Here is a 23,399-nt window from a genome sequence, read left to right as displayed (position 1 = left end):
ATTTTTTGTCCATGTTACAATTTCCCATCCCATCTTCATTCTTTTATCCTATTGTCATTTTTTTCGTCCGAGTTTTGTTTTTCCATCCTACCTTTATTTTTTGTCCATGTTACAATTTCCCATCCCATCTTCATTCTTTGATCCTATTGTCATTTTGTTCGTCCGAGTTTTGTTTTTCCATCCTAGAATAATTTTTCCTTCCTTGGGTAATGTTTTCATCCTACCTTCATTTTTCTATCATTGGATGATGTTTCCATCCTACCTTCATTTTGCCTTTGACTGTCATTTTTCCGTCTAGGCTCATTGTTTGTCCTACCTTTATTTTTCAATCCTTAGTTTATTTTTCCATCTTAACTTCATTTTTGTGTGGTGACCATTTTTACTCAACATGGTACTCACTCGAACCTAATAGTTTTTTCCCGTTGTGTTCGTTGGGTGATGAGAACTATTACTCCGCCCAAAGTTCGAGCACTTTTGCTTGCCTAGTTTGCCAAAGCACTTTTGCTCGATTTTTTTGGTGTGGGCACTTCTAATCAACATAATGCTCGCCTAATAGGGTAACTGACACTCTTGACCAACATCTCAGGGAGCAAGCTGCACTTTTATTGGCCCTTGGAATGAACATTTATTTTTGCTACTCCATCTGGCAGGCACTTTTAGCCCCTGATCGAACATTCATTCTCTTTCATGTTACTCGCCTTGAGCACAAGCAGTTTCGCTTGCCTTGTGTAGAAGATCATATTGTTGCTTGGCCCTGAGTTCGAACACTCTGTACTCGCTCGAGGTGCAGACAAACCCGCAGGAGCACTATTTGCACACATTAGGTCCATGCACTTACCTCATGGTGTTTTGAAAACATCTCTTCTTGTTTTTTCTTCAAATTTCAAATAATTTTTATAGGGAGAGCTGGAAACTGCACGTGCCCTCCTACTAGTGAGCATTATAAAAGCAAAGAATCACTTAATTGAGCCAGGATGAGATGCATCAGAACACCAAATACTCCAAGTTGAACTGTTGGTGTTTTGTTGTTTAGAGGTTGGCTATGATCCACGCATGAGGAAGTTGGTGCGTAGCATTACATGATAGTATGTATATTAGTACTGGTCTGAATAAGAATGTCAAACAACTTGAAAGTGTTCTATTAGGGTTTACCCAACTAAGAAGCAAAGAAAAAAAATGAAGGATATGAGAGAATAGAGGAAGGGACGTTATGGGTATGTAGGCAGCGGCAAGTTTTAGGTTTCTATTACAATTTATATTCTAACCCCAAATCTTATGAGAAAGATAAATATTTTTCTTAAAAACTTATGAGAATTTAATTTAATACATATCTAAACACAAAGTCATATCGTCTTTTTCTATAATTTAATGAGTTTCGTTAAAATTGTATTTATCCTCTTTTACTCCGTCCTCTATATGAATGGCTTTTAAACATTTTTTACAATTATTGTTTTCTCTTGTTAATGCTAAACGTCTTATAAGATTTTCCTTAAATATAAAAAACTCTTATAACTAATTTTGGATTTATTTTATTGGTAAACTCGCATCATATAAGACTTAGAGAGTAATGTTAGATACAGTCTTAGAGTGTGCAAACTCCGTATATTCCTTCTGAAAAAAAGTAAAGTAAATCATTAAAAAAATTATTATTTTTCATATAGATTCCAAATTTATCTACTTTTTTTTTATAAGAAGTGCACGGAACTTATATACCTTAAAACTGCAAATATCATTTTTCATTCCTAAATTGATATATTGATAATATATTTGTATCTTGATTTATGTCTATAATAATTTTTGTATTATTAAACATGGCATAACATTAACTATGAACAAATTATATCAGCTATGGTCAAAGATAAATTCCTGTTGACCTGCCCCCGACTTGCCCATATGAGTTAGAAGAGGTTTGTGAATGAACAAACGTAGAGAATGATGCCCCTCTAGTGATGGCAAGCAGAATTTGAATACAATTATTTCCCTTTTATCCTTTCTTCTTCTCTGTTAGAGGTTGCTCCCCTCTCCCGACCTTTTTGCCTATTTACAGGCAAGCAATTTATGCCTTCAAATTTGAAAGTGGGTTTGGTTTTTGTTGATTCGCGTTGCTTGGTTTATTTTTATTCTCGGTTATTTTTTTTCAAGTTTTTGTTTTGATTGGATTAGAGTTTGTGTTACATGATTCAATTGTGTTTAGATCTTCATTTTTTTTAATCATTAACAAACTACAACGCTTATACATAATATAATATATATTCGTGTGAAGTAAACAAACATGATACAAGAAGGGCTATCGCCTATATAATTATTTTGGCCGTCGCCATAATACATCACAAAAAATTAAAGACATAAAAGAGTCCCATCTCCCTTGTAGGAGTTATAAGACAGAATAACAGAGTCCTAATCTCTTCTTTCTAATGCATCTCCTCCACTAAATTACCATAGCACGTACATACATTGTACAACAATTGTCACGGGCCTTGTAATTTCTGCAACTTTCCTGTGGTCTTTCGCACACCGATCCTTAATTAGCCACCAAGAGAGAGAGAAAGAGAGACCATGTTTCATCGAGGCAAAGCAATAAATTAACATCGGGTAAGACACGACACGGGAACACATTTTAAGCAAAGATCGACGAAAGGAAACCAAAAAACGGTACACACCCATCTCCCTGCTCCCGCATCAAACCACCCACTTCTATAATATGCCTAACATAATGCTCATGAACCCTACAATTTCCAAGATCCCACCGTGGAGTTGACCACCTGGGACTATGCAAACTAATCAACTCAATTGTACGTCGAAGATCTGGGTTTTGGTGGTATATAAAACGAGTTGCCACAGTCAATTGGAGTTTGCAACAAAGGATTCCATCTATCAAAAATTATACGGCCACCACGGCCCATCCTTCCACGAAATTTACATGGTGCTGATATGCTATTTCTTGTTGACGAATCAGATGGTGGTACAATGCCTGCAGCTACCAACTTTTCCGGAACTAGAGGCTTCGTGAACAATAAAATTGGTTCAAGAGGATCCTGCACATGATTTTATCCCATGTAAAAAATTCACATTTCATAATCCGCAACCAAAAGCAGACGCCACCACAGTTTATATATAGAATTTTTCTGGGAACCATTTAAACTGCAGTCTAGTTGATACTTGATTTATGACAGTGATAACGATTTCAGCAATTACTTTGGATTCTCTATCCCCACCAAGAAGGGAGAAATGGGGGAAGAGAGGGGGGTTTCAGACAAAATAAGGAAGACAATATGCGCAGAAGAGCTTTTGGAGTACCATTTTATGAAGCCATCCTTGTGGTACATGTCGCCGCCTAAACTCTTGCTTTATGCCTCCTGAGGGAACTGTAACCAAGTTGGAGTCTGTCAAAAGGATATTCGATATTGCAGAAGGTCGGGCACGTGGACGGATATTTTCAAGGTCATCTGAATCCACATATTCGTCTTCACTAGAACCGAACTTGCTAGAGAAGGGTGGAAATCCTGGGAGTGCGAAGCTATCTTCCAGAAGCTCCGTCTCGTGCTGAAAACCCATAAGAAGCCAGCCATCAATTATAACGGATTTTAATTTAAAACAAATTGGCAATTACACAAAACAAAGAATCTCTTGCCTATGACCAACTAGATGGTAAAGTGAATAAATGCAACATGTTCAACCTATGTAGAAAATCATGTTATGAAACATAGTGCAGACACACAGGATTAAGAGATCAACATAAAGAAGATTATTCATACATGCAAAAATATAGAATTTTAAAACCACGCAGTACGAGAATCTATCCCTGCTCCACTAAAATGATGCATATTAAAAGGCTAATACCATAAAGAGAATCCTTAGTTGAGTATCCCAGTACAATTAAGTTAGTTCTGTTTTAAACTGCCTAAACTCATTGCATCCTCATCCATGACAGCAGATAAAAACTGTTTAACGTCCCTTTATGATAATCAATATTGTTAAAAGTTGTCATGTTTTGCAGGAGGACTTGTTCTGCTTATAGCTTAAGGGTATTTTCTGGTAATTATGTTATTATTACCCTTGCAAGCAGACAATCAATAAAGAATCCTTCTTTTTCACATTCTCTTTGTTTTCTCTCATCCTTTCTCACTCTTTTCAACTTTACAACTCAACTTTTGCAACTCAATTTGATATCTACTAGTGACTTCTTTAACTTCAGAAGTCCAGTTATTCCTGCCTGCCCATATACACCACATAATACAGGATGGATTTGCTCTCAATTCAACTAGGCTTTTCCCACCAAGCTTCCTACCCGAAGATGTCAACAATTGAACGGCAGAATTGGGAAAAACTCAATAGCCTCCAAAACAGACCATTAGCAAAGGAACAACAGAGAAGCAAATAATGATTCATTCTCTGTCCTTTTAACATTTGTATAACAAACAAGGGGTATGATTTCAATTATTTCACTTAAAAGTTCTCATCTGTAAAAATGGAAACCTAGAGCAGTGGTCCTCAAAAATATAAAAATAACAATAGTGAACAAAAAACAATAAAGGGGAGTGCTGGTACTGTTATACACAAGATGCTTTTCATGGAAAAAGTGAATCCATTCAAACCACCAAGTAACAACAATAAGATAGATGTCTCAGAAGGAGGGCCATGTGTCTTTCTTATGATGTTTCAGATATACCATGATTCTACTCAAAACAGAAATTCAACGGAGCATTCCTTAATACAAATGGAATCAAAGATACACATAATAGGCATACCTTATACTTCATTTGAATCCTCTGAAGGCTAACTTCAGTCTCCATTACTTCCCTCTTCGTCTCCTCTCTCTGTATAAATTAAAACAACTGAACAATAAATCTGCATTCCAGATAGTGGAAAGCTACAGAAGCTATATTTTGAGAGTTCAATTTTTTATGGGTGTTTTGAAAGTTCAATCAGAAAGAACAACCTTAATTAAAGCCTCCAGAATTGTCTTGGCTTGGTCGAGGTTGCGCCTGACCTGAAAATAGTTAAACAGACGATAGAGATTTTGATTGTGTATTTATTACCCAAAACATCACAAATAAATACTAAGACACCAAAATCGCATACATGCTTCCGATAGGTCAAGTGTATCATACTACACATGAATATCTAAGGATGACACAAATTATCTAATGTAATCAGAAGCATCCAAATAATATAAATGCAGGAGCACAAAAGCAAAAGCAATAGATGGAGACGTGGTAGGACCCCTTAATTTTATAAGGACGACAGGGAAAAGATTCTTCCAAGGCCCAAAGTTTTTTTTTTTTTTTTTTAAGAAGTAATAAAAAAAGGTGCAATCCCAATATACAGAATGTACATGAGAGACACCCGTCTAGAAAGAGAAAACGATACAATAGCATGTAGGTTAAGCCTATTAAAGTCTATAGAAGCTGTCCAAATTAAGCCCAAACTTTACTTTGTCATAACTCGTAAGCTAGGGGATGTGGATCCTACTTGGAATTTGCATAATTTGATTTAAGTCTACTTGGGTGTTTTTTAACAGGTCAAAGAAACTTTATTAATAGAAATGGAAATTTTCTATTCACACATTGCCACAAAGCCTCCCTCTTTGTGGCATACCTCCATAGCCATTTGCCCAGAAGAGCTTTGTTAAACATGATTATGTTTCTAACCTGCCAACTGCCTGATGCATTTGATTAGCTGACATCATCCTACTCAGCCTCCTATCTAGTGTTAATGAAGCCTATGGTGCCATTTAGACTAGTTTGTTTCAGATTTTATGTAACTTCTTCCCGCTTTCAAGACTGATAATGTTTTTATGTTAAATGACTTGGTTCAAATGAAAGATTTATTTTATTTAAATGCAGGATTTATTTTTATGTTGGTCTCTTGCCTGTTGCGAGTTACGTAAGTTACGTAACATCCCTAGCCTACAGGAATGAGTGTTACAGTTTCCCACCATATAACCCCCAATTCTATACAATACTAAACCTTTCTAAATTTATCCTCTATTTAAGCAATATTTGCAGAAATATGAGTTTTAACATTAGTGACAACTAGGGCTGGAAAATTAGTGGAGCCACTAGCAAGCGGGTAAAGCCCATAACATAGCCAGCCTAGCTCAACTAAGTTTATTTAATGGTGGAATCAAAATCAAGCCTAAATACTTGTTCAGTAAACAAGTTCAAGTTCAACCTCAGCTAGGGTTCCGTAAACAAGTTCGAGTTCACCCTCAGCTAGGTTTGGCCTGGCTCCTAAGCTCAAAAGCCCACATATATCAACATCCAAATTATATATATTTTTTGGAAGTAACAACACCACACACGAGACATATTTCAAAGTAAGGACAAAACAAGAATTATATATATGCTTTGCCAGGCTTGGACTCATTAAACCAAGCCAAGCTGCTTGTAAATTTTCTCACAAGCGAGCTCGAGCTTGTTTAGCAAAAATTATTCAAGCTTGAGTAAAACTTCAGCCTTTCTAGACTTCACCAAAATGAGTTAAACAGCATAGGGATTGGCCTGACTCTTTTTCAGCAGAGTATATAACTCCAAGACCATAGTACTCATAAAAACAGCAATAAATTGTGTAAAGTAAAGCTCACCTGACGAAGCTTTTCAAATGATTGTACATTGTTTTCCCTCCTTTGCATCTAAACAAAAGATCACCATGAGGAAGTTTAGAAACTAATGTGTACATACAACTTTATTACGTAGAAAGAGACTTTTTCACTCAGAACTCAGTTAAATGTGAGTATGAAATAAGTTCAACACCTACCCTTCTTGTATGAAGTCTGTGGGCCTTCTCCCTTGGCCTAAAAACATTGTACGGATTGGTGTCATTGACAGGTGGAGGAGGCTGTAAAAATAATGCAGTTGAAGTTGTCAATAACTGATCATAATTAGCACATAGAATAAATTATTTGAGGATAAAATTGTAGGAACAAGATTTGCCAAATAGATTATTAAGTACTTCCACAGAAAGCCTTGATTTTCTTAAAGGACCAGTCCAATACATGCTTCTTGTTAAGCCTGGTATGAATTGTGTAAGGGACAACTTTAAGACAGAAGAATATAGTATGTATCAACTCTACATTTTCTAGTTTCTTCGCTACCAACAAAAGAATTCCAATGTAGTAGAAAAACTTTGGAAAATGGCACCCCGATTTTATTTTTTTACAAGTAAAATGAAGTTTTATTAAATCAAGTAGATAGGCATAGCCCAAGTACACAGGAAGTATACAAATGAAAAAACCTAATTACAAGTTTGGGCTAGAAATATATTTTTCTTTTATGAATAAAAATTTTATTGAGACAAGTAACAAGGCAAAGCCAAGTACACAGGATGTATACAAAAACTGAACCTATTACAAGTCAGGAGCTAGAAAAAGAAAGAAGAAAATCATGGATTCTAGTTCCATTAAATACAATAGCCGAGGCCCACTAAAATAAGGAATTAAAGAAAAAACATCTAAGTTCATCAATCGAGCGTTCTTATCTCCAAAGCATCGACCATTCCTCTCAATCCAAATACACCACACAGGCATAAGGGGATCATATTCCAAACAGCAGCAATTTGCACATTACCCCTTTTAAACCTCTCCAGCACGCAAAAAGTTCCACCACCCAGGCATCACCCAAGCCAAACCACACCCATTGAAAGCTACCATAACAACCTGGTCACATCACAATGTAATAATAGATTATCCACTAATTCACCAGATTTCTTGCATAAGAAACTCCAATCCAAAACAATTAATCCACATTTCCTGAGATTATCCAAAGTCAAAATCTTCCCTTAAAAAGCAGACCAGCCAAAGAACGCAACCTTTGAAGGCACCTTACTCTTCCAAGGAAAAGAGTAAACTCCATTCTGCCTAGACAGTGTCTTGTAGCAAGAACAAACTGAAAACTTCCTGTTATCCGTAGGCATCCAGACCATCTTATCCCTCAAATCCCTCCCAAACTGAGTACCATACAACAAACCAAACAATTCAGAAACAGTCCCCATGTCCCAATCATTCACAGCTCTAGAGAATAGAACATTCCAATGAGAATAGCCACTAGAACACTCCAAAAAGTCAGCCACAGGAGTATCTGGATTCTGAGAAATACGAAAAAGATCTGGAAAAACAGCAAAAAGAGCCCTACCACCACACCATGCATCATGCCAAAAACAAATTCTAGAACTGTCCGCAACCACAAAAATAACATGTTTAACAAAAGCATCCCAACCTCTTCTAATATTTTTTCACACCCCAACACCATAAGTAACTCTTGCTCCTTAGAACTCCAAGCACTCCATATTTAGAATCAATCACAGCTCTCCACAAAGAATCACACTCCTGATGATACCTCCACAACCACTTTCCTAGTAAAGCTTTATTAAAAATACTCAACTCCCAAAACCCCAACCAACCGCACAACAAAGGAGTACAAATCTTATCCCAACTAACCAAATGAAACTTAGCTTCCTCTCCTATACCTCCCCACAAGAAGTCTCGAAATAACTTCTCCAACCGATTTGCCACACCAATCGGAATGGGAAATAAAGACAGAAAACAAATAGGAAGGTTAGACAATGTACTTTTAATAAGGTGATTTTCCCCTTTTTGATAAATACAACCCCTTCTAACCTACCAACCTTCTCTCTACCTGCTCCAACACCCCATCCCTACTGGCCTTGAACATAGCCCCCAAGTGAAGCCCAAGGTAACTAATCGGCAAAGAAGAAACCTGACAATCCGTAATACTTGCCAGCCTACTCATATTTCTCACCTGGCCTACCGGTACCATCTCAGACTTTCCCAAATTAACCTTAAGGCCTAACACAACCTCGAAACAAAGCAAAAGCGCTCGCAAAGTTCGCACATTGCCCGGATTCAACACAAAACAGCAATGTATCATCTACAAACAAAAGATGAGAAACTGTAACAAAGCCTTCTTGAGGCCCTCCCAACATAAAACCTGACAACAAACCACTGCCAACCGCAGCCCCCAATATACGACTAAGAGCATCCATCACGATGACAAAAGAAAAGGAAACAATGGGTCCCCTTATCTCAAACCACAGAAACTGTCAAAAAACCCCTCAGGAGAACCATTCACTAAAATAGAGAAACGAGCAGTTGAAACACAATGTTTGATCCAACCACAAAAACTCCCCCCCAAAACCACATTTCCCCAGAAGATAAAACAAAAAATTCAAATTGACATGATCATAAGCCTTCTCCATGTCAAGCTTACATAAAATACTTGGCTCACCCGATTTTATTCTATTATCCAGACATTCATTTGCAATGAATACGGAATCCAAAATCTGCCTCCCCCCTAACAAACGCATTTTGTGATTTCGAAATAATCATCTCCATTACATTACTCAAACAATTGGCCAACACTTTAGAAATTATTTTATAGACCCCATTAACGAGATTGATGGGGCGAAAGTCCTTCACATCAATAGCTCCTGCCCTTTTTGGGATAAGAGCAATAAAAGTAGCGTTTAGGCTCTTTTCAAACATACCAAAAGAGAATAATTGATGAAACACATCCATCACACCCTCCCTCACAATGTCCCAACAATCCTGAGAGAAAGCCACGGTAAAACCATATGGACCAGGAGCCTTGTCTCTAACCATCCCTCTTACCACAGCAAGAACTTCGTTCTCATCAAAAGGTCGCTCAAGACATTAGGCACTCATAGGGTCGATAGTATCAAACTAAACCACCCAGTTTTGGCCTCCAATCATGCTGCTTCATAAGAAGATTCTCAAGAAACAACAAGTATGCTCCTTAATGTCACACTGATTCGAAAAAACAACACCATCAACCTCAATCGATCCAATAGCATTTTTCCTCCGATGAGAATTTGCCACCTTGTGAAAAAACTTTGCACATTCATCCCCTTCTTTTAACCATAGGGCCCTTGACTTCTGCCTCCACAAAGTCCCCTCCATCAAAGTCACCTTATCTAATTCAGACTCAACAAACCTTTTCCTCAAAATCTCACCTTCCGAAAGAATGCTACGCTCTAACCTACTCTCCAACCCCTGCAATTCCTCAATAAGAGTCTCCTTGTCTATCCACATGCCCCAAGACTTGTTCATACCATTCCTTGAAATCCTTTTTCAAAGCCATTAACTTACTGCCAATCTGAAACTCAGGGTACCACCCAATTGATAGGAAGTCCACCGTTGTTTCACCATATCTTTGAAACCATCAGCCAACAGCCACATGTTTTCAAACTTAAAATATCTACGACTTCCATGAATACCACCACAATCCAAAAGAATAGGGAAATGGTCCAAACAAATTCTCGGTAGACGCTTCTGGTACACTGCAGGGAAATGAGATTCCCACAAAGGAGATACCAAAAACCTATCCAAATATCACATCCTATTATTGGACCACATAAAGACACCTCCTGCAAGAGGTAAATCAACAAAATCAACCTCAAAAATGAATTTAGAGAACTCCCTAATTGCTGAGGTAAAACTGGAATCCGACGATCTCTCACTCGGAAGACGAGTGACGTTGAAATTTCCTCCAACGGCACATCCCACCAACTAATAAAACCAGCAAGCTCTCCCCACAACAATCTTCTGCTACTGTCCTTGGGCTTAGGGGTATGCTCCCCCTAAGTCTAAGGTTCAAATCCCCTTGGGTACAAACAATCTCTAGGGGGTCATCAAACTGAGGGAATTTTCCCTTGAATTACCAGAGGTGCATTTGCGAAAAACTCATTGCCGAGAGCCTGTGCACCTCTGGGATTAGTTGGGACGCTGTTCCTGGACACCTGGTGCCAATAAAAAAAAACATATTCTGCTATTGTCCACAGTAGGGCCTTAAATACAGCAAAAGCCCATTGAAAACCGTCATCTACATTTCTAAAATGACAGGCTACCGAAAAACTCTCCAAAATCTCCACCACTCTCCTATCCCACATCACCAACACACCATCCGATGCCCCATTCAAAGCAAGAAAATCCCACCCCACATATGAACAACCCCACAAGCTAACGATAAGATTTCTATCCACCCAACACAACTTAGTTTCCTACAAACAAACAATATCAGCCATCCATGCTCTTAACAAGTTCTTGATATGAGAACGTTTGTTAAGATCATTCAGCCCACGAACATTCCAAGATAGGATCTTTGGATTCATAAAATCAGATTCGTCACCCTACCCTTGGATCTATCAAATCAGATTGGTCACCCTACCCTTGGATCTATCAAATCAGATTGGTCACCCTACCCTTGGATCTATCACGATTAACACTTCCTTCCTTGAGTCATAATTGACAGAACATGTTAATCTTCTTAACTCCTATCACGTTTTGAAGCTGATTTTGTAGCCGACAAGCGATTTGACTCAATAGCAATAAGCAAAGCCTGAAATTGCTCTTCAAAACCTTCACAAGAATTACCCACACACTCTTCTATTTCTTTTACTTTTTTTAAAAACCATGATGAAAATTTCAGATCCAAATCAGCATTAGGGGGCAAAGAGTGTAAAGGCACTGGATCAAAACCTTCCCTCCATTGATGATCCTGACATTCTAGACAAACCCCATTAGCAACAGTAATCTGAAACTCCTCCAGACACCTTATCTCCTCTAACCCCCCCCGAAACACCATTCCTTGCGACATTAACACCTCCCCCTGCTCAAGACCTTCCCTATTCTTACAACACAACTCACCATCCCCATCAGCACGCATCTGTAACAGCAGATCAAACTCCAACAAAATCAGAATCAAACGTGTCCTGTCGCAAATCCACCCCTTGGGACTGCCAGCACCCCAAAAGACATTACCAGAAAAATTCATAGCACAACCAGCATGCACAACATGTCCTGTCGCAAATCCACCCCTTGGGGAAACTCAGACTATGCCGGAGTCGAGTTCTACAGTAGATCTGCCACTTGTGGAGGCTCAGACAACACCACCAACGAGTTTTGTGGCAGATTAGCCACTTATGGAGCAGAGACGATGCCGGCAATGAATTCTGCAACAAATCCGCCACTTTAACATAACGATATTAATTCATTAACTCTATTAATTCCCTCTACAGTGATGCCACCTCATCTTCTTCACCTTGCATACCACACTTAGGAACCACCTCACCTTTGTTTGTCCCACATGGCAGACCATTAACAACAGCATGCACGCCAACACTCCCCTATGCCCCCTATCAACTTTATGCACAACCGTCCCTCGACAAACAACAAGAGTTTGAGTTGCCAAAACATGTGCCGGACACACCAAAACATCCTTTAAGGATTCCATGCCCCTGATCATCACCTCCCTCCATTATGATTCCTTCCATATCTCTCTCTGTCGACCTACAGGGTCACCAAACGCCACAGCCTTACCTCTATTTTCAGACCTAAGAACAGAGTAGTCTAAATTGTAGGCTTCACGGAAGGTACTAGAATAATTTCGCCATCCTATTCCATTCTCACCCTCTGAGACGACAATGAAGCCACTTCTACCCCTTCCCCCATACCCCCACCACCACCACAAACCGACCATAATAGTTCAAACACCTCTGCGCCACAGATGCTCGAGAGCTATCTCTAATCATTTTGTAAAACTCCTTGCCAAACTGTAAACCTTTATCAGTGCTATCAACCACTCCACCAACTCCCCACTCAAAGAAATGAACTTACTAACTTTCTTGCTCCTCTCCGAGATTCTAATGGACCTACCATTCTCTCTAGATAAAATAAATACTTTAGAATCCACCAACAACCTCTTCGTAAAACCCATTGAAATAATAGCAAGAAAAGAATTTCTTAAGAGAAGCATCAAAAATAGAACAAAAGAGAAAGAAGAAAGAAAAAAAAAAAAAAAAGGCTAGAAATATATACACGAAACTCATAAAAACTAGCTCCATTGAAAACAATAGCAGAGGACCAAAAAAAAGGTATGGAAAAAGAAACATTCAAGTTCTTACAAAGTGCATTGCCAGTATTCAAAACTCTGGCCATTCCTTTCAAGTCAAATGCACTACATGAGACATAGAGGAACATTTTCCACACGACATCAATTTGGGGTTTGTCCTGCAGACCTCTCTAACAAGCAAGAAGATCCACCACCCTCCTAGGCATCACCCACGTAATTCCAATCCTATTAAAAATCTCATCCATTCTAGGAGTCATCGGTTTGGTGGAATCTCTACTTAAATTTCCTAAGGTGCATTTGCGGAAAACTCATTACCGAGAACCTATACACCTGAAAATTTTCATCCACACACTCAGACAAGGACTTCGATGCACCATTTTGATGGTCTATGATGGTCAACAACCATTTTCGTGTCAGGCCAAGTGGTAGTGGAACTGTCGCTAGCTCATCATGTGGACTAAATGAGGTCAAGCCTGTTTCAAAAAGAGGACAACCAGGTACCTGACCCACCAAATGGAAGAGGGTTGGGTTCCCATATTCAGGTCCAGCCCAGACAAGAAATTTCCTTTCTCCCCAGTAGTTGGTCTAGGCCCAGGAATACAGCCACTTGCTCCCCAAGCCATTAACAAGGCCCAAACCTGCATTCACTTTAAAAATGAAACTGCTTATCTTTTCATTTACACCCATTAGTTCCACTTTCTTAGCCAAAATAATCCCCTCGACATTTCCACACTACCCTAGGAATACCAAGCCAACCCTTCTATCCTGCTTTTTCTGATGCTTGGTTGCATGTGTGATGGCCTAAACATACTATCCACTAATCACCACACCTCTGTACAAGAGCCATCATTACCCCTAAAAATTCTTTGAGCTGCCAGAGTAAGAACGAGCTTAACCAAAGCCACCAAATATGACCCCTTTTGCCCCAAAATGGTCCCACCGGGCGATGAAATAACAGGATTCCTGAATCCCACTCCGGGCCAAAAAAGCACGGTTACCCTCTCATCATTTTGTAGAACACATTATTGCTAATTTATGCAATACAAGCAGCTGTATTCACCAACCAACTTGCCTTTGTCCATATGAATAAGGAATAATTACTTATAAAAAAAAATCTAACCTTTGGCATATTGATGTGTCATGAACTATAACATCTATAATATTTCTTTTTTTCTAATGTTTTTAAATTTATGGATTTTTTCTTTTTTATTTATTAAAGTAGTTATCTCTTGTATTACATATTGTGCACCCTGCTGGCCTTTCTAATCAAATGATTTTACTTATATGAAAAATTATGCCATCATTGTCTAAGATGCTTTCCCTTTATGAATTATTCTAGATAAAAATTAAAGTCAATCTTGTGTACTCAGGCTTCACCTAGTCTTTTATATTCATATTAATAAAATTTCTTTAAAACTGTAGTCAGTTCCCAAGAAAATCAAATATCAAAAGAAAACAAATTCTGCAATAAAGATTAAAATACCATAATTATGAAATTCTAATCTAAAATCAGAAATTAACTGCTTCCACAAAATTTACAATAAGAAAAGTGAAAAATGATGATGGCTCCATTTATCTCCAACAATTGTATTAAAGATCAGAATTCAAAGACATTCATAATTAATCCACAAAAGCAGTAAGAACACACAATCTAACAATAAAATATTTAAACTAACCTGCAAACGCCGTAAAATGGGCTTTTGCCATCTTTCACGCTGGCCAAAGAAAAGAAAAGGAGCATAAACTTTCAGAAAAGAACTCATAAAAAAATACTCATAAAAGAAGAAACAACAGACATCCTGATTGGCATAATGAGTTTTTAAGTAGGAATAATTATACTATACATATCAGTAATAAAATAATCTCCAAAAACAAGATGACAAGTTTCCACATTTTGTACTTCTACTGCATCTTGGTTAGTGAACTGAACTGTAGATACATGAAAATGACAACAGTTCCATCTATAAAACACCATATCCAGTAGCCAAGAGGTCACTACAGCTGCATGACACTATGAACTCATGATAAGCATAATATGGTAAGTCATTCAGAAAGCTAATGATTATGATTGGAAACATAAGGATACAATTTAAAAATTTAAGCATAAAAGGGCTGAAAAGGTACAACTTCAGCTTAAACTCTGGCTTGACCAGCCAATCATATAAAATATAATAACAATAAAAAAGTTAAATAAAATGATGCCTTGGGTGAACAAAAACATTATGAAATATTAAACTTCAAGGCCTTTTAAAGCAATTTTCCACGATGTAGGCTTTAAACTTGCCTTTTGTATTCAAGCATAACCCCCCTTTGCATTTTGTGTTCCCAAATGTCACAATTTTGAATGTCTGGTATAACATCAAGAATCCTTCCTTATAAGGAAACCCATCCAATTTTGCCATTGGAATAAATGCAGTAACATTATATCAATGCAGCACACCCATTATTGCTTATGCCACCCATCAGGGTATAATCTAGCCACCTCAAGTTTTATGCATAGCATGCATAATTTCCATTCTTTACACACACACACACACACACTCATGCATATAATACTAGGAACTAGTGGCCGCTATCAAGCCTCTTTCATAATTTTTTCAATAAGGTACTCCATCTTGTTTTCCTCATTAGGATGTTCAAAAATAAATATCTGCTCTCTGGAATTCTAAATATTTATCTTGTGATCTTCCTAAATTACTCTGATTCTTAGAAAAAAGTGAGTAAAATTCTTGATTCTTATTAAATATTGAGTACACCACTAATAAAGAATGTAGGGCATTTAAGAAAGTTAGCTACAATTTCTACTTAGTCATTAATAGTCATCCATTTAGAACCAAGATCTAATCTGGGAAGAGTAAAATATTTCAGTAATAGCTCCACAGATAATATAACCCTTCAAACCCCAAAAATACAAAACACTTTTGAGATACACATTTCTAGCAGATTCATTCTTTTCCAAAGATGAAATCTCTCTCCTCTTTCAGATAATTTTCAGAGCATACCTTCTCTTTCCAATAGTTATAAACCGACTGGAGAACAGCGTATTTGAGAGAATGAGCTTGTAGAGCCTAGAATTCAATGGAAAGGAAACAGAGAATATTATACAAATGATGTAACCTTTCAAACCTATAGCACATAGTTCAAGACAGCATCATTTTACATGGAAAACATCAAAATGAAAAAGAAAATATTTCATAAAACGAAAAAAAATATATATTTCCGACTGATAGCAACTCCCCACCTGCAAACCCTCCCAGGAACGCACCCTCATGTGGGCAAATTTAATCACAGATGGTATTTCAAGAATGTACCATTTGATCCCCAAAAGGTGCTTAATGGTTACAAAATGCATCCTCATTCTCTGTATCCAATCAGTCAATAGATTTGTGTTCCATCATCCCTAATCTATGATTATCTGGGCAAGATTGATAGAATCTTCTTCAGTTACGAAATAATAAATTTTTTATTTTAGATCATTATACATCTTCTGAAGCAACCACTGTCTCATGTAGCAACACCTAACTAGAGATTACCAATTTAGTATTCATAAATCACCAACATACTAAAAAATGGCTATTTCTTACAGAAAGTGACTAATAGCAGTAACTAGCATTGATTTTTTATATAAGTAGCAGTAATTAGCATTGATATTGTTGAAATCCACAGTATCAAAAAAAAACTCACCTCGATAGCAGCATCCTGATGCAGAAGTACAGGAATCGGTGAACCAAGAGTCGGTGTAATAACTCCTGCTCTTTCTCTAGCCTTATGATCCAACACCTCCAACTTAAAGATTAGACTCTCAAGTCTGCATTGACAATTGCAACTCAATGTTTAAGCACTGATTATAATTTGTAAAGAATAGGAATAGGACACAAATATATTTTAAATGTCCAAATTTCTAAAAGATCTATTCTCTCCTCTGCTAGCAGTTTCTCTAGAATTCCACACCGTTGCTTGAACTTAATGAGATTGCAGGCTAAAGTGATACTTGGTTTATTGTTCTTGTGATAACCCTTTCGTAGCTTTAATTTGACAAACCTCTTTTTCTTTTTTCTTTTCTTCCTGATGTGAAACCTCAACAAGATAGGGCCCTTTCGGACCCACCACCGTGAGGTAGACCCCTGATATATGAACGAACTGCTAACCATGTATCAGGTTATCTAGGGGAATTTTCCTAGTTCAGAATTGAACTCAGGATGTCTTTTTTTATCTTTAAAAAAAGATAATTGACCACTTTGTGCGCTTTTTGAGGAAGACCTTCCTGCAGTATTGTAGATGCGGTATCTCCTTCTCAGGGAAGTGGTTTTTTAAGAAAAAGAAAATTGGACGAAAAATAAAAAGGATAAAGCATTTACATTAATGGTCCATTCGTCTTGAGTCCTATTTCTCTAAAACATCTATATGTCATAAATTTTGAAGAATCAACACTAAACCAGACAATGACATAAGAAAATATATAAGCATATCACTTCACACTTAAGCAACAATTGATCAAAAGTGCATCCATGAATCTTGTGAAGGGACATCAAACTAATGTGCCTAAGGAAATAAAGCAGTATAAAAAGATTTTTTACCGGTAAAAAAAAGGAAGAAATACAGCAGTATTAAACATTAAGGTCTTGTTTGGGGAAAAAGATGAGATGAGAAATCTATTAAGAGTGGTAAAATGGTTTGAGTTAAGATGTTTTATTGGGTTTTGGGAAAGGAAAGAGAAAAAGTTGAATAAAAATATTATAAATTTAAAATATTGTTATAATATAATTTTTTTAATATTATTTTTGTTTTAGAATTTGAAAAGGTTAAATTGTTTTTTATGTTTTGTTTCGAAGTTTGGGAAAGTTGTAATGATTAGATTAAAAAGTTGAAAATTTAAAATTGAAAAGTGTACGTGTTTGAGTGATGTTTGGAAAGGAAATTATGAAAAATTTTGAGATGAGATAAGATGAGATGGTTTGTGTTCCCAAACAAGGCCTGAGTTTTATTGTATACTACCTAAGCTTCATCCCCAAGAAAAAGAAAATATTGAGCAACTAGAAGGTTATTAATGTTCATCAATAAAATTCATTTTTACTGATAAAAAAACGAAGGATGTTTACGAAAGAAAACATTAAAATGGACCAACTAAGTCAAACAAAAAATAGAACAATGCAAACTGATACAACAACAATGCTTGGTACGATTACTTTTCAGGTGTAAGAATCTTCCTTTCTTTGTTAAACTCCTGAAACCAATCCTCATCCTCGTTGTCCAGATCATACTCTACAAAGTCTCCAAGCTCAGCCCGAGCTGAAAATAAATAAACAGTATTTAATCATGCTACAACAATAAAGAGACACATACATCCATACAAATTATAATATCAATAATAAAATATATCTAGTTCAGAAACCTCCTCTTCCACGTAAGTACGATGTTGGTTGTGAGAAAGTGCGTGAATAGTCTCTTTCATATGTATCCACAACAACAAACTGAGGAGTAGGTATCTCAGGAGCCAATTTCTTGGTAGGTATTTGATGTACCTAATGAACATAAATCTTCAAAATTAATTTAACCAATAGTATCAGAACACCTCTCCAATCCCACAGTCACATATTTAAATTCACCAATAGTCATATTGTTGTGAAGATAAATGTAATTGGAGACAGTAACAGCAATGGTGGAGACAGGATTTGTTTTAGGGCTGACGATGAATCAATTCTTTATATTGCACAACACAAGTCTTACCATACATTTTCTCACAAAAGAATAACTATAAATTCAACTGATGAGATGGAATAATATTCACAAGTAGTTGGGTGTATGCAAAAGCATATGGGTTTAACTTCATTGAATGCAAAGATTGAAAAAAAGATTAGACATGCACCAAATTTAATCAGTCAACTATGACAGAAAAGTGCAAAACGAGAGAGAGAGAGAGAGAGAGAGAGAGAGAGAGAGAGAGAGAGAGAGATTTCATTGAAAAAGAAAAGTTGCTCACCTAAGACATGACCCAACCCTTCTACTTTCAATCTAGCTTATACATGGAAACGAAATAAATCATCTCTTGTCAATAAGCACATAGCATTAACAAAATGAAATGAGAGAACCATATGTGCATGTATTCAGACCACTTATATTATTTTCTTTCTTTACTCTCTAAAGATATCCAGAAATATTGTTGACACCCATGCTAACTGATGAGTGAGTGGTGTATGGGATCCCACATTGCTTTGGAGGGAGAAGTTTTTGCTTTCTATAATGATTCCAATAGTGCTCTAATTGTACTATTGACTAGTCATTTTGAAGTCTAGGCCCAAATATGGCTCAAGCTTTCCCTTGGGGCTTTAATGGTATCGGAGCCTTGCTTGAGCCCTGCCACCTACAATGGCATGGGCTGACAAGAACGTCCTAACATTTTTTTTTTAGAAGAGGAGGGGGGGGGGGGGGGGGGGGGGGTGGAGGAGATTGTGATACCCTCATGCTGACTGATAAGTATAAGTGGTGTATAAGATCCCATATTGCTTGGAAAGAAGAAACTCTTGCTCTTTCTAATGATTCTAATGGTGCTCTAATTGTACCATTGACTAGTCATTTTGAAATATAAGCTCAAATGTGGCTTTGGTCTTCCCTTGGGACGTTACAAATATACAAGAGTCTAGGGCTGTAAATGAAACGAGCCAAACTTGCATAAGTTCAGGTCAGCTTGGTTTATGCTCGTGAACAAATCTCATATAAGCATGACTTGGATCATTCGAGCTTGTTTTAAAGCATGTAATATATACACTACATATGTATGTGTCATCTATATTATACGTTAGTTGTATTTTACATAGTTAATTATGTATTATAGTTTCTTATATTTAACTTATACAATATATTTAGTTAGTTAATCAAGATGTGTATTTTTTATAGAAGATCTTTCCTATAATTAGTTATATATTTTTAGTTTTGTACTATTGGTTTATATTTTGTGCAGGTCATAAAATATCTTGTTATTTTATGTATTTATATATAGGTTATTATTTGTAGAATAACGGAACAACCTGCAGGAAGATCAACTCATATTAAAATCCACCACCTAATGTTCTCATCAAGTCATTCTATTATAATTGGCATGGCGAAAGCCCCACACCTCAGGCTAGGTTTGGCTCTAATGCTATTTGTAACGACCTAAGGAATGTCGAAGCCATATTTGAAACTATACTCCAAAAGGACTAGTAGGCTACAATTTGAGCCATTGACTCATCATAAAGGGCAAGAACTTCTCTCATTTCCAAGCAATGGGGGATTTACCACCTTCCTATATTCAGATTGGTGCAAAACAAGATAGATAGAATTAGTGCAATACTAAAAAGACAATAGCTTTACACCATGCCACCAGATCAAAAGGCATTGAAAGGTTGAGCGTTAGCTTGACAACACATAAGGAGTTCAAAATTCCATGTGAGCCTTATTGACGGGTCAGAGCAATGCCCAGCCATCACCACTATACATGAGGATCACATTTTATACAACAAAACAGAAATGCAATAATGTCTCCACAAAATCTCGACCATACCTATTGTATTCAGGCAGTACTCTCCCAATAGAACTACAATTTGTACTTTTGTACCTGGAAAATCTTGAGTCTATTTTTCCAATAGTCATAAAATCAATCCTAGTGCTAATAAAACCTCAATGTAGCCCAGAAAAACAACCATGCTTACAAAATATGCAAATTACGAAAAAAAAAATGACACTTCCCAGCTCAAGGATTCATCGGGTTATGTCTCAAATAACCATGGTGCCATTGAGCCCTAGCTATAGTGGCACCCCTCCCTCCTGTAACTTATCAATTATAAATACAGGAAAAATAACGCTTTTCAAATAACTATATGCAAATTGGAGCATCTTAATTTGACACATCCCACAGTTAGTCGTAGTGCCTTGGCAGCTAAAATACAAAGTTCTTACTAAATTTCCCACGTGCAAAAGGCTCGATGAACTGCTTCAGTGAAAGCAATAATTAAAAACAAAGAACAACAAATGGGAGGTGGGCAACGCACCTCATTGTCGACATCGGAAGCCAGACGGAGCAACTGAGAATTGCGGGTTGAGGAGGTGGTGGGGGCGTCGTCCTCTTCGAAGTCCTTGACGCTCTTGACGATGGGAAGCTTCTTGTGAATGTCGAGCGGACGAGGCCTGAACGATAACCTACTCATATCTTCTTCTCATGCAGAAAGTAGACCTCTTTTATCCGATATATGTCCCTCAGCACCTAAAATCATACCAAACTTCGAAAAGCAACAATTAGATTTCTCTCATAGTGACCGCCAGAATAACGAAAACAAATTTAAAAAATTAAGGAAAAAAAGAAAAGAAAAACACAAATCAACAAAACTTACGATATGAGGGTACTTGCTTTTGCTTTCTAGGGTTGGCTTTCTTCTCTGCTCCGATCCGGCTATTGTTGCAGTCTCGATTCGTGTTGTATTGTATTTCTATTCGCTAGGGTTTTGTATTCAAATAATTCTCCTGCGCGAGAGGGAGAGAGAGAGAGAATTGGGGCTTCAGGTTTGGACCGGTATATAATCCAGCGGACAAACAGGCAAGTTTACTTCCCATTGCAAGGTGTTCACAGAGTGTGCTTAGGCCCGGATTGACTATCAAAATGACAAAAAGCAAATAATTTTATCTTTTCTAATTAAATTATTACAATTTTCTTAAATTTTTATATAAAATATAATAAATAATTTATTTTTTTAAAATTTTAATACAAAATTAATATTAAAAAATTATATTATAATAATATTTTATTCATTATTATTTAAAATATATCATCTTATCTTCATCTGAATTACGTAACCAAACGAAAGGCCTAAAAGGATTGAGGCCCCATTTAAAAAATAAATAAAAAATTAAGCTAGGATTTAGATTAGGATTGTTCATTCGGTTTTTGGACCGAAAATCCAAGTATGCCCGGCCCGGAACCCGAGTTTCAAATCTGGGCCAGATTTTAGCCCCTGGGCCAGATTTTAGCCCGGATATGCCCAGTTTTAGACCCAAGCTGAATCCCCCAAGTTTCGAAAATCCAGAAATCTAAGTACTGGGTTGTACTAGGATTTTTTTAAATTAAAGAAAAAAGTCCGTTTTTGAAGCATATTTAAAAAAAAATCCAATTGTTTTTTCTTCAAACATCGCGTCTACTATTAATAAAAACCCATATTTATACAAAAATGTTGCAAAGCATAATTCTCCTATATTTATTTTTAAAATTAAAAATATGTATTGAAAATCTTATCAAAGCCTATATTATGTGAGAAACTTTTCTAAATCATTAAAAAGCATAATATTAACATTTTCCAAAATAATAAAAATATATATAAAAAAAATGCATGTAAACCAACTACATACTACATTATTTTGTCATTTACACATTACATTACAAAATACAAAATTGCAAGATATGGCAAACTTACTCTTAAACAAAAAGAATAGACCCAGCAGAATAAGAAACCGTGATCCCATTCAATAATGAGATGAATTTGATGTAAGAAAAACCCTTCTCAAAACCACTAGAACATAAATTGTTTATAAAAATTTCATTTCCAACACAAAATAGCATAACAAAGATGGTAATATCTACAAACGCTCTCTCTTGAGCAACAGTAGATCAAAAAGTGGCAATAGCAACAAAGAGAGATAACTCATTACAGAGCAAAAAAATCCATTGGAATCTATAGAAGGTGCATATATATATATATATATATATATATATATATATATATGTCCAGATCATCATAAGCTAGCAATAAGGCATGGAAGCCTTATTAATGCAGATAAATCCAAAACAATTACTAGTTCAAAAAAAAAAAAAGAGTGGTCAACTCCAAAAGTAGTCCTGCTCGCTTTCAAAAGTCGATGATGATTTAAGGTAGCTACTGCCGATTTGGTCTAACACCTATTTGGCTCTATGTGCCATTGCTTCACATCCCCAATACTGGGGGTTTTGGTAAACTTCAAAAAAGTTTGTAGCTAAAATTTAAGTATCAAGAACAAAAGGTTGTTCATTCAAATGTACATTATGCAGGTTTCCTTCATGTATAAGCAACAAACATATTGCGAGAAGAATATCAATTGAAATATTGTCCTTTTGGAATCCAATTTCAAGAGTTACTCATCCATAAAATTGAAGGAACAAATAGGCTTTACTGTTATTCATGCCCCAATTTTGTGCCAAAAACAGACCAGCAAAACACTGAAACTACAAGTTTTGGGAAGTTAACAAGGGAAGCAAACCCATGTGATAGAATGTTTTGCTTTCCTATAGGCCAAACAAAGAATAAGCCAATTGTTCTTTCTTTCAAATAGGTCCTTAGGGTGAAAAACCAAGTAGTTTAAAGAGCATAATTAGAATCTACCTCATCTAAGTGTATGATTCTTGCTACCTGAAGCATCACTTTCAACGTAACATTTATCCAACTAGGACATGAAGAGCTCTTGAGAGAAACCTGCTCCTTGGGATTGAAACCCTTATTTTGAATTAACTTC

At 36.6% G+C, this 23,399-nt stretch overlaps 1 protein-coding gene across 2 annotated transcripts; it reads right to left on the bottom strand.

The window, feature by feature from the left end:
* Positions 1-2,273: 2,273 nt before the first annotated feature.
* On the bottom strand, positions 2,274-21,485 carry LOC122313191. 2 transcript variants are annotated; one of them, XM_043127976.1, is made up of 13 exons: positions 21,254-21,485; positions 20,915-21,142; positions 18,280-18,409; positions 18,074-18,176; positions 16,572-16,695; positions 15,890-15,955; positions 14,564-14,602; positions 6,760-6,840; positions 6,587-6,634; positions 4,940-4,990; positions 4,749-4,817; positions 3,298-3,543; positions 2,274-3,035 (listed from the first exon to the last, which is right to left on the bottom strand). In XM_043127976.1, exons 2-13 carry the CDS (start codon positions 21,068-21,070, stop codon positions 2,787-2,789), a joined length of 1,362 nt encoding a protein of 453 aa, XP_042983910.1. In that variant the 5' UTR covers positions 21,071-21,142; positions 21,254-21,485; the 3' UTR covers positions 2,274-2,786. The 2 variants fall into 2 exon arrangements, with proteins under 2 accessions (XP_042983910.1, XP_042983904.1); XM_043127970.1 differs by having other exon boundaries at positions 20,915-21,126.
* Between the last annotated feature and the right edge of the window lie 1,914 nt (positions 21,486-23,399).

The sequence above is a fragment of the Carya illinoinensis genome, chromosome 1, assembly GCF_018687715.1.
Source record: "Carya illinoinensis cultivar Pawnee chromosome 1, C.illinoinensisPawnee_v1, whole genome shotgun sequence".
In the NCBI taxonomy this organism is placed as follows: Eukaryota; Viridiplantae; Streptophyta; class Magnoliopsida; order Fagales; family Juglandaceae; genus Carya; species Carya illinoinensis.
Note: the sequence above shows the minus strand (reverse complement) of the source record. Positions and strands in the feature narration are given on the sequence as shown.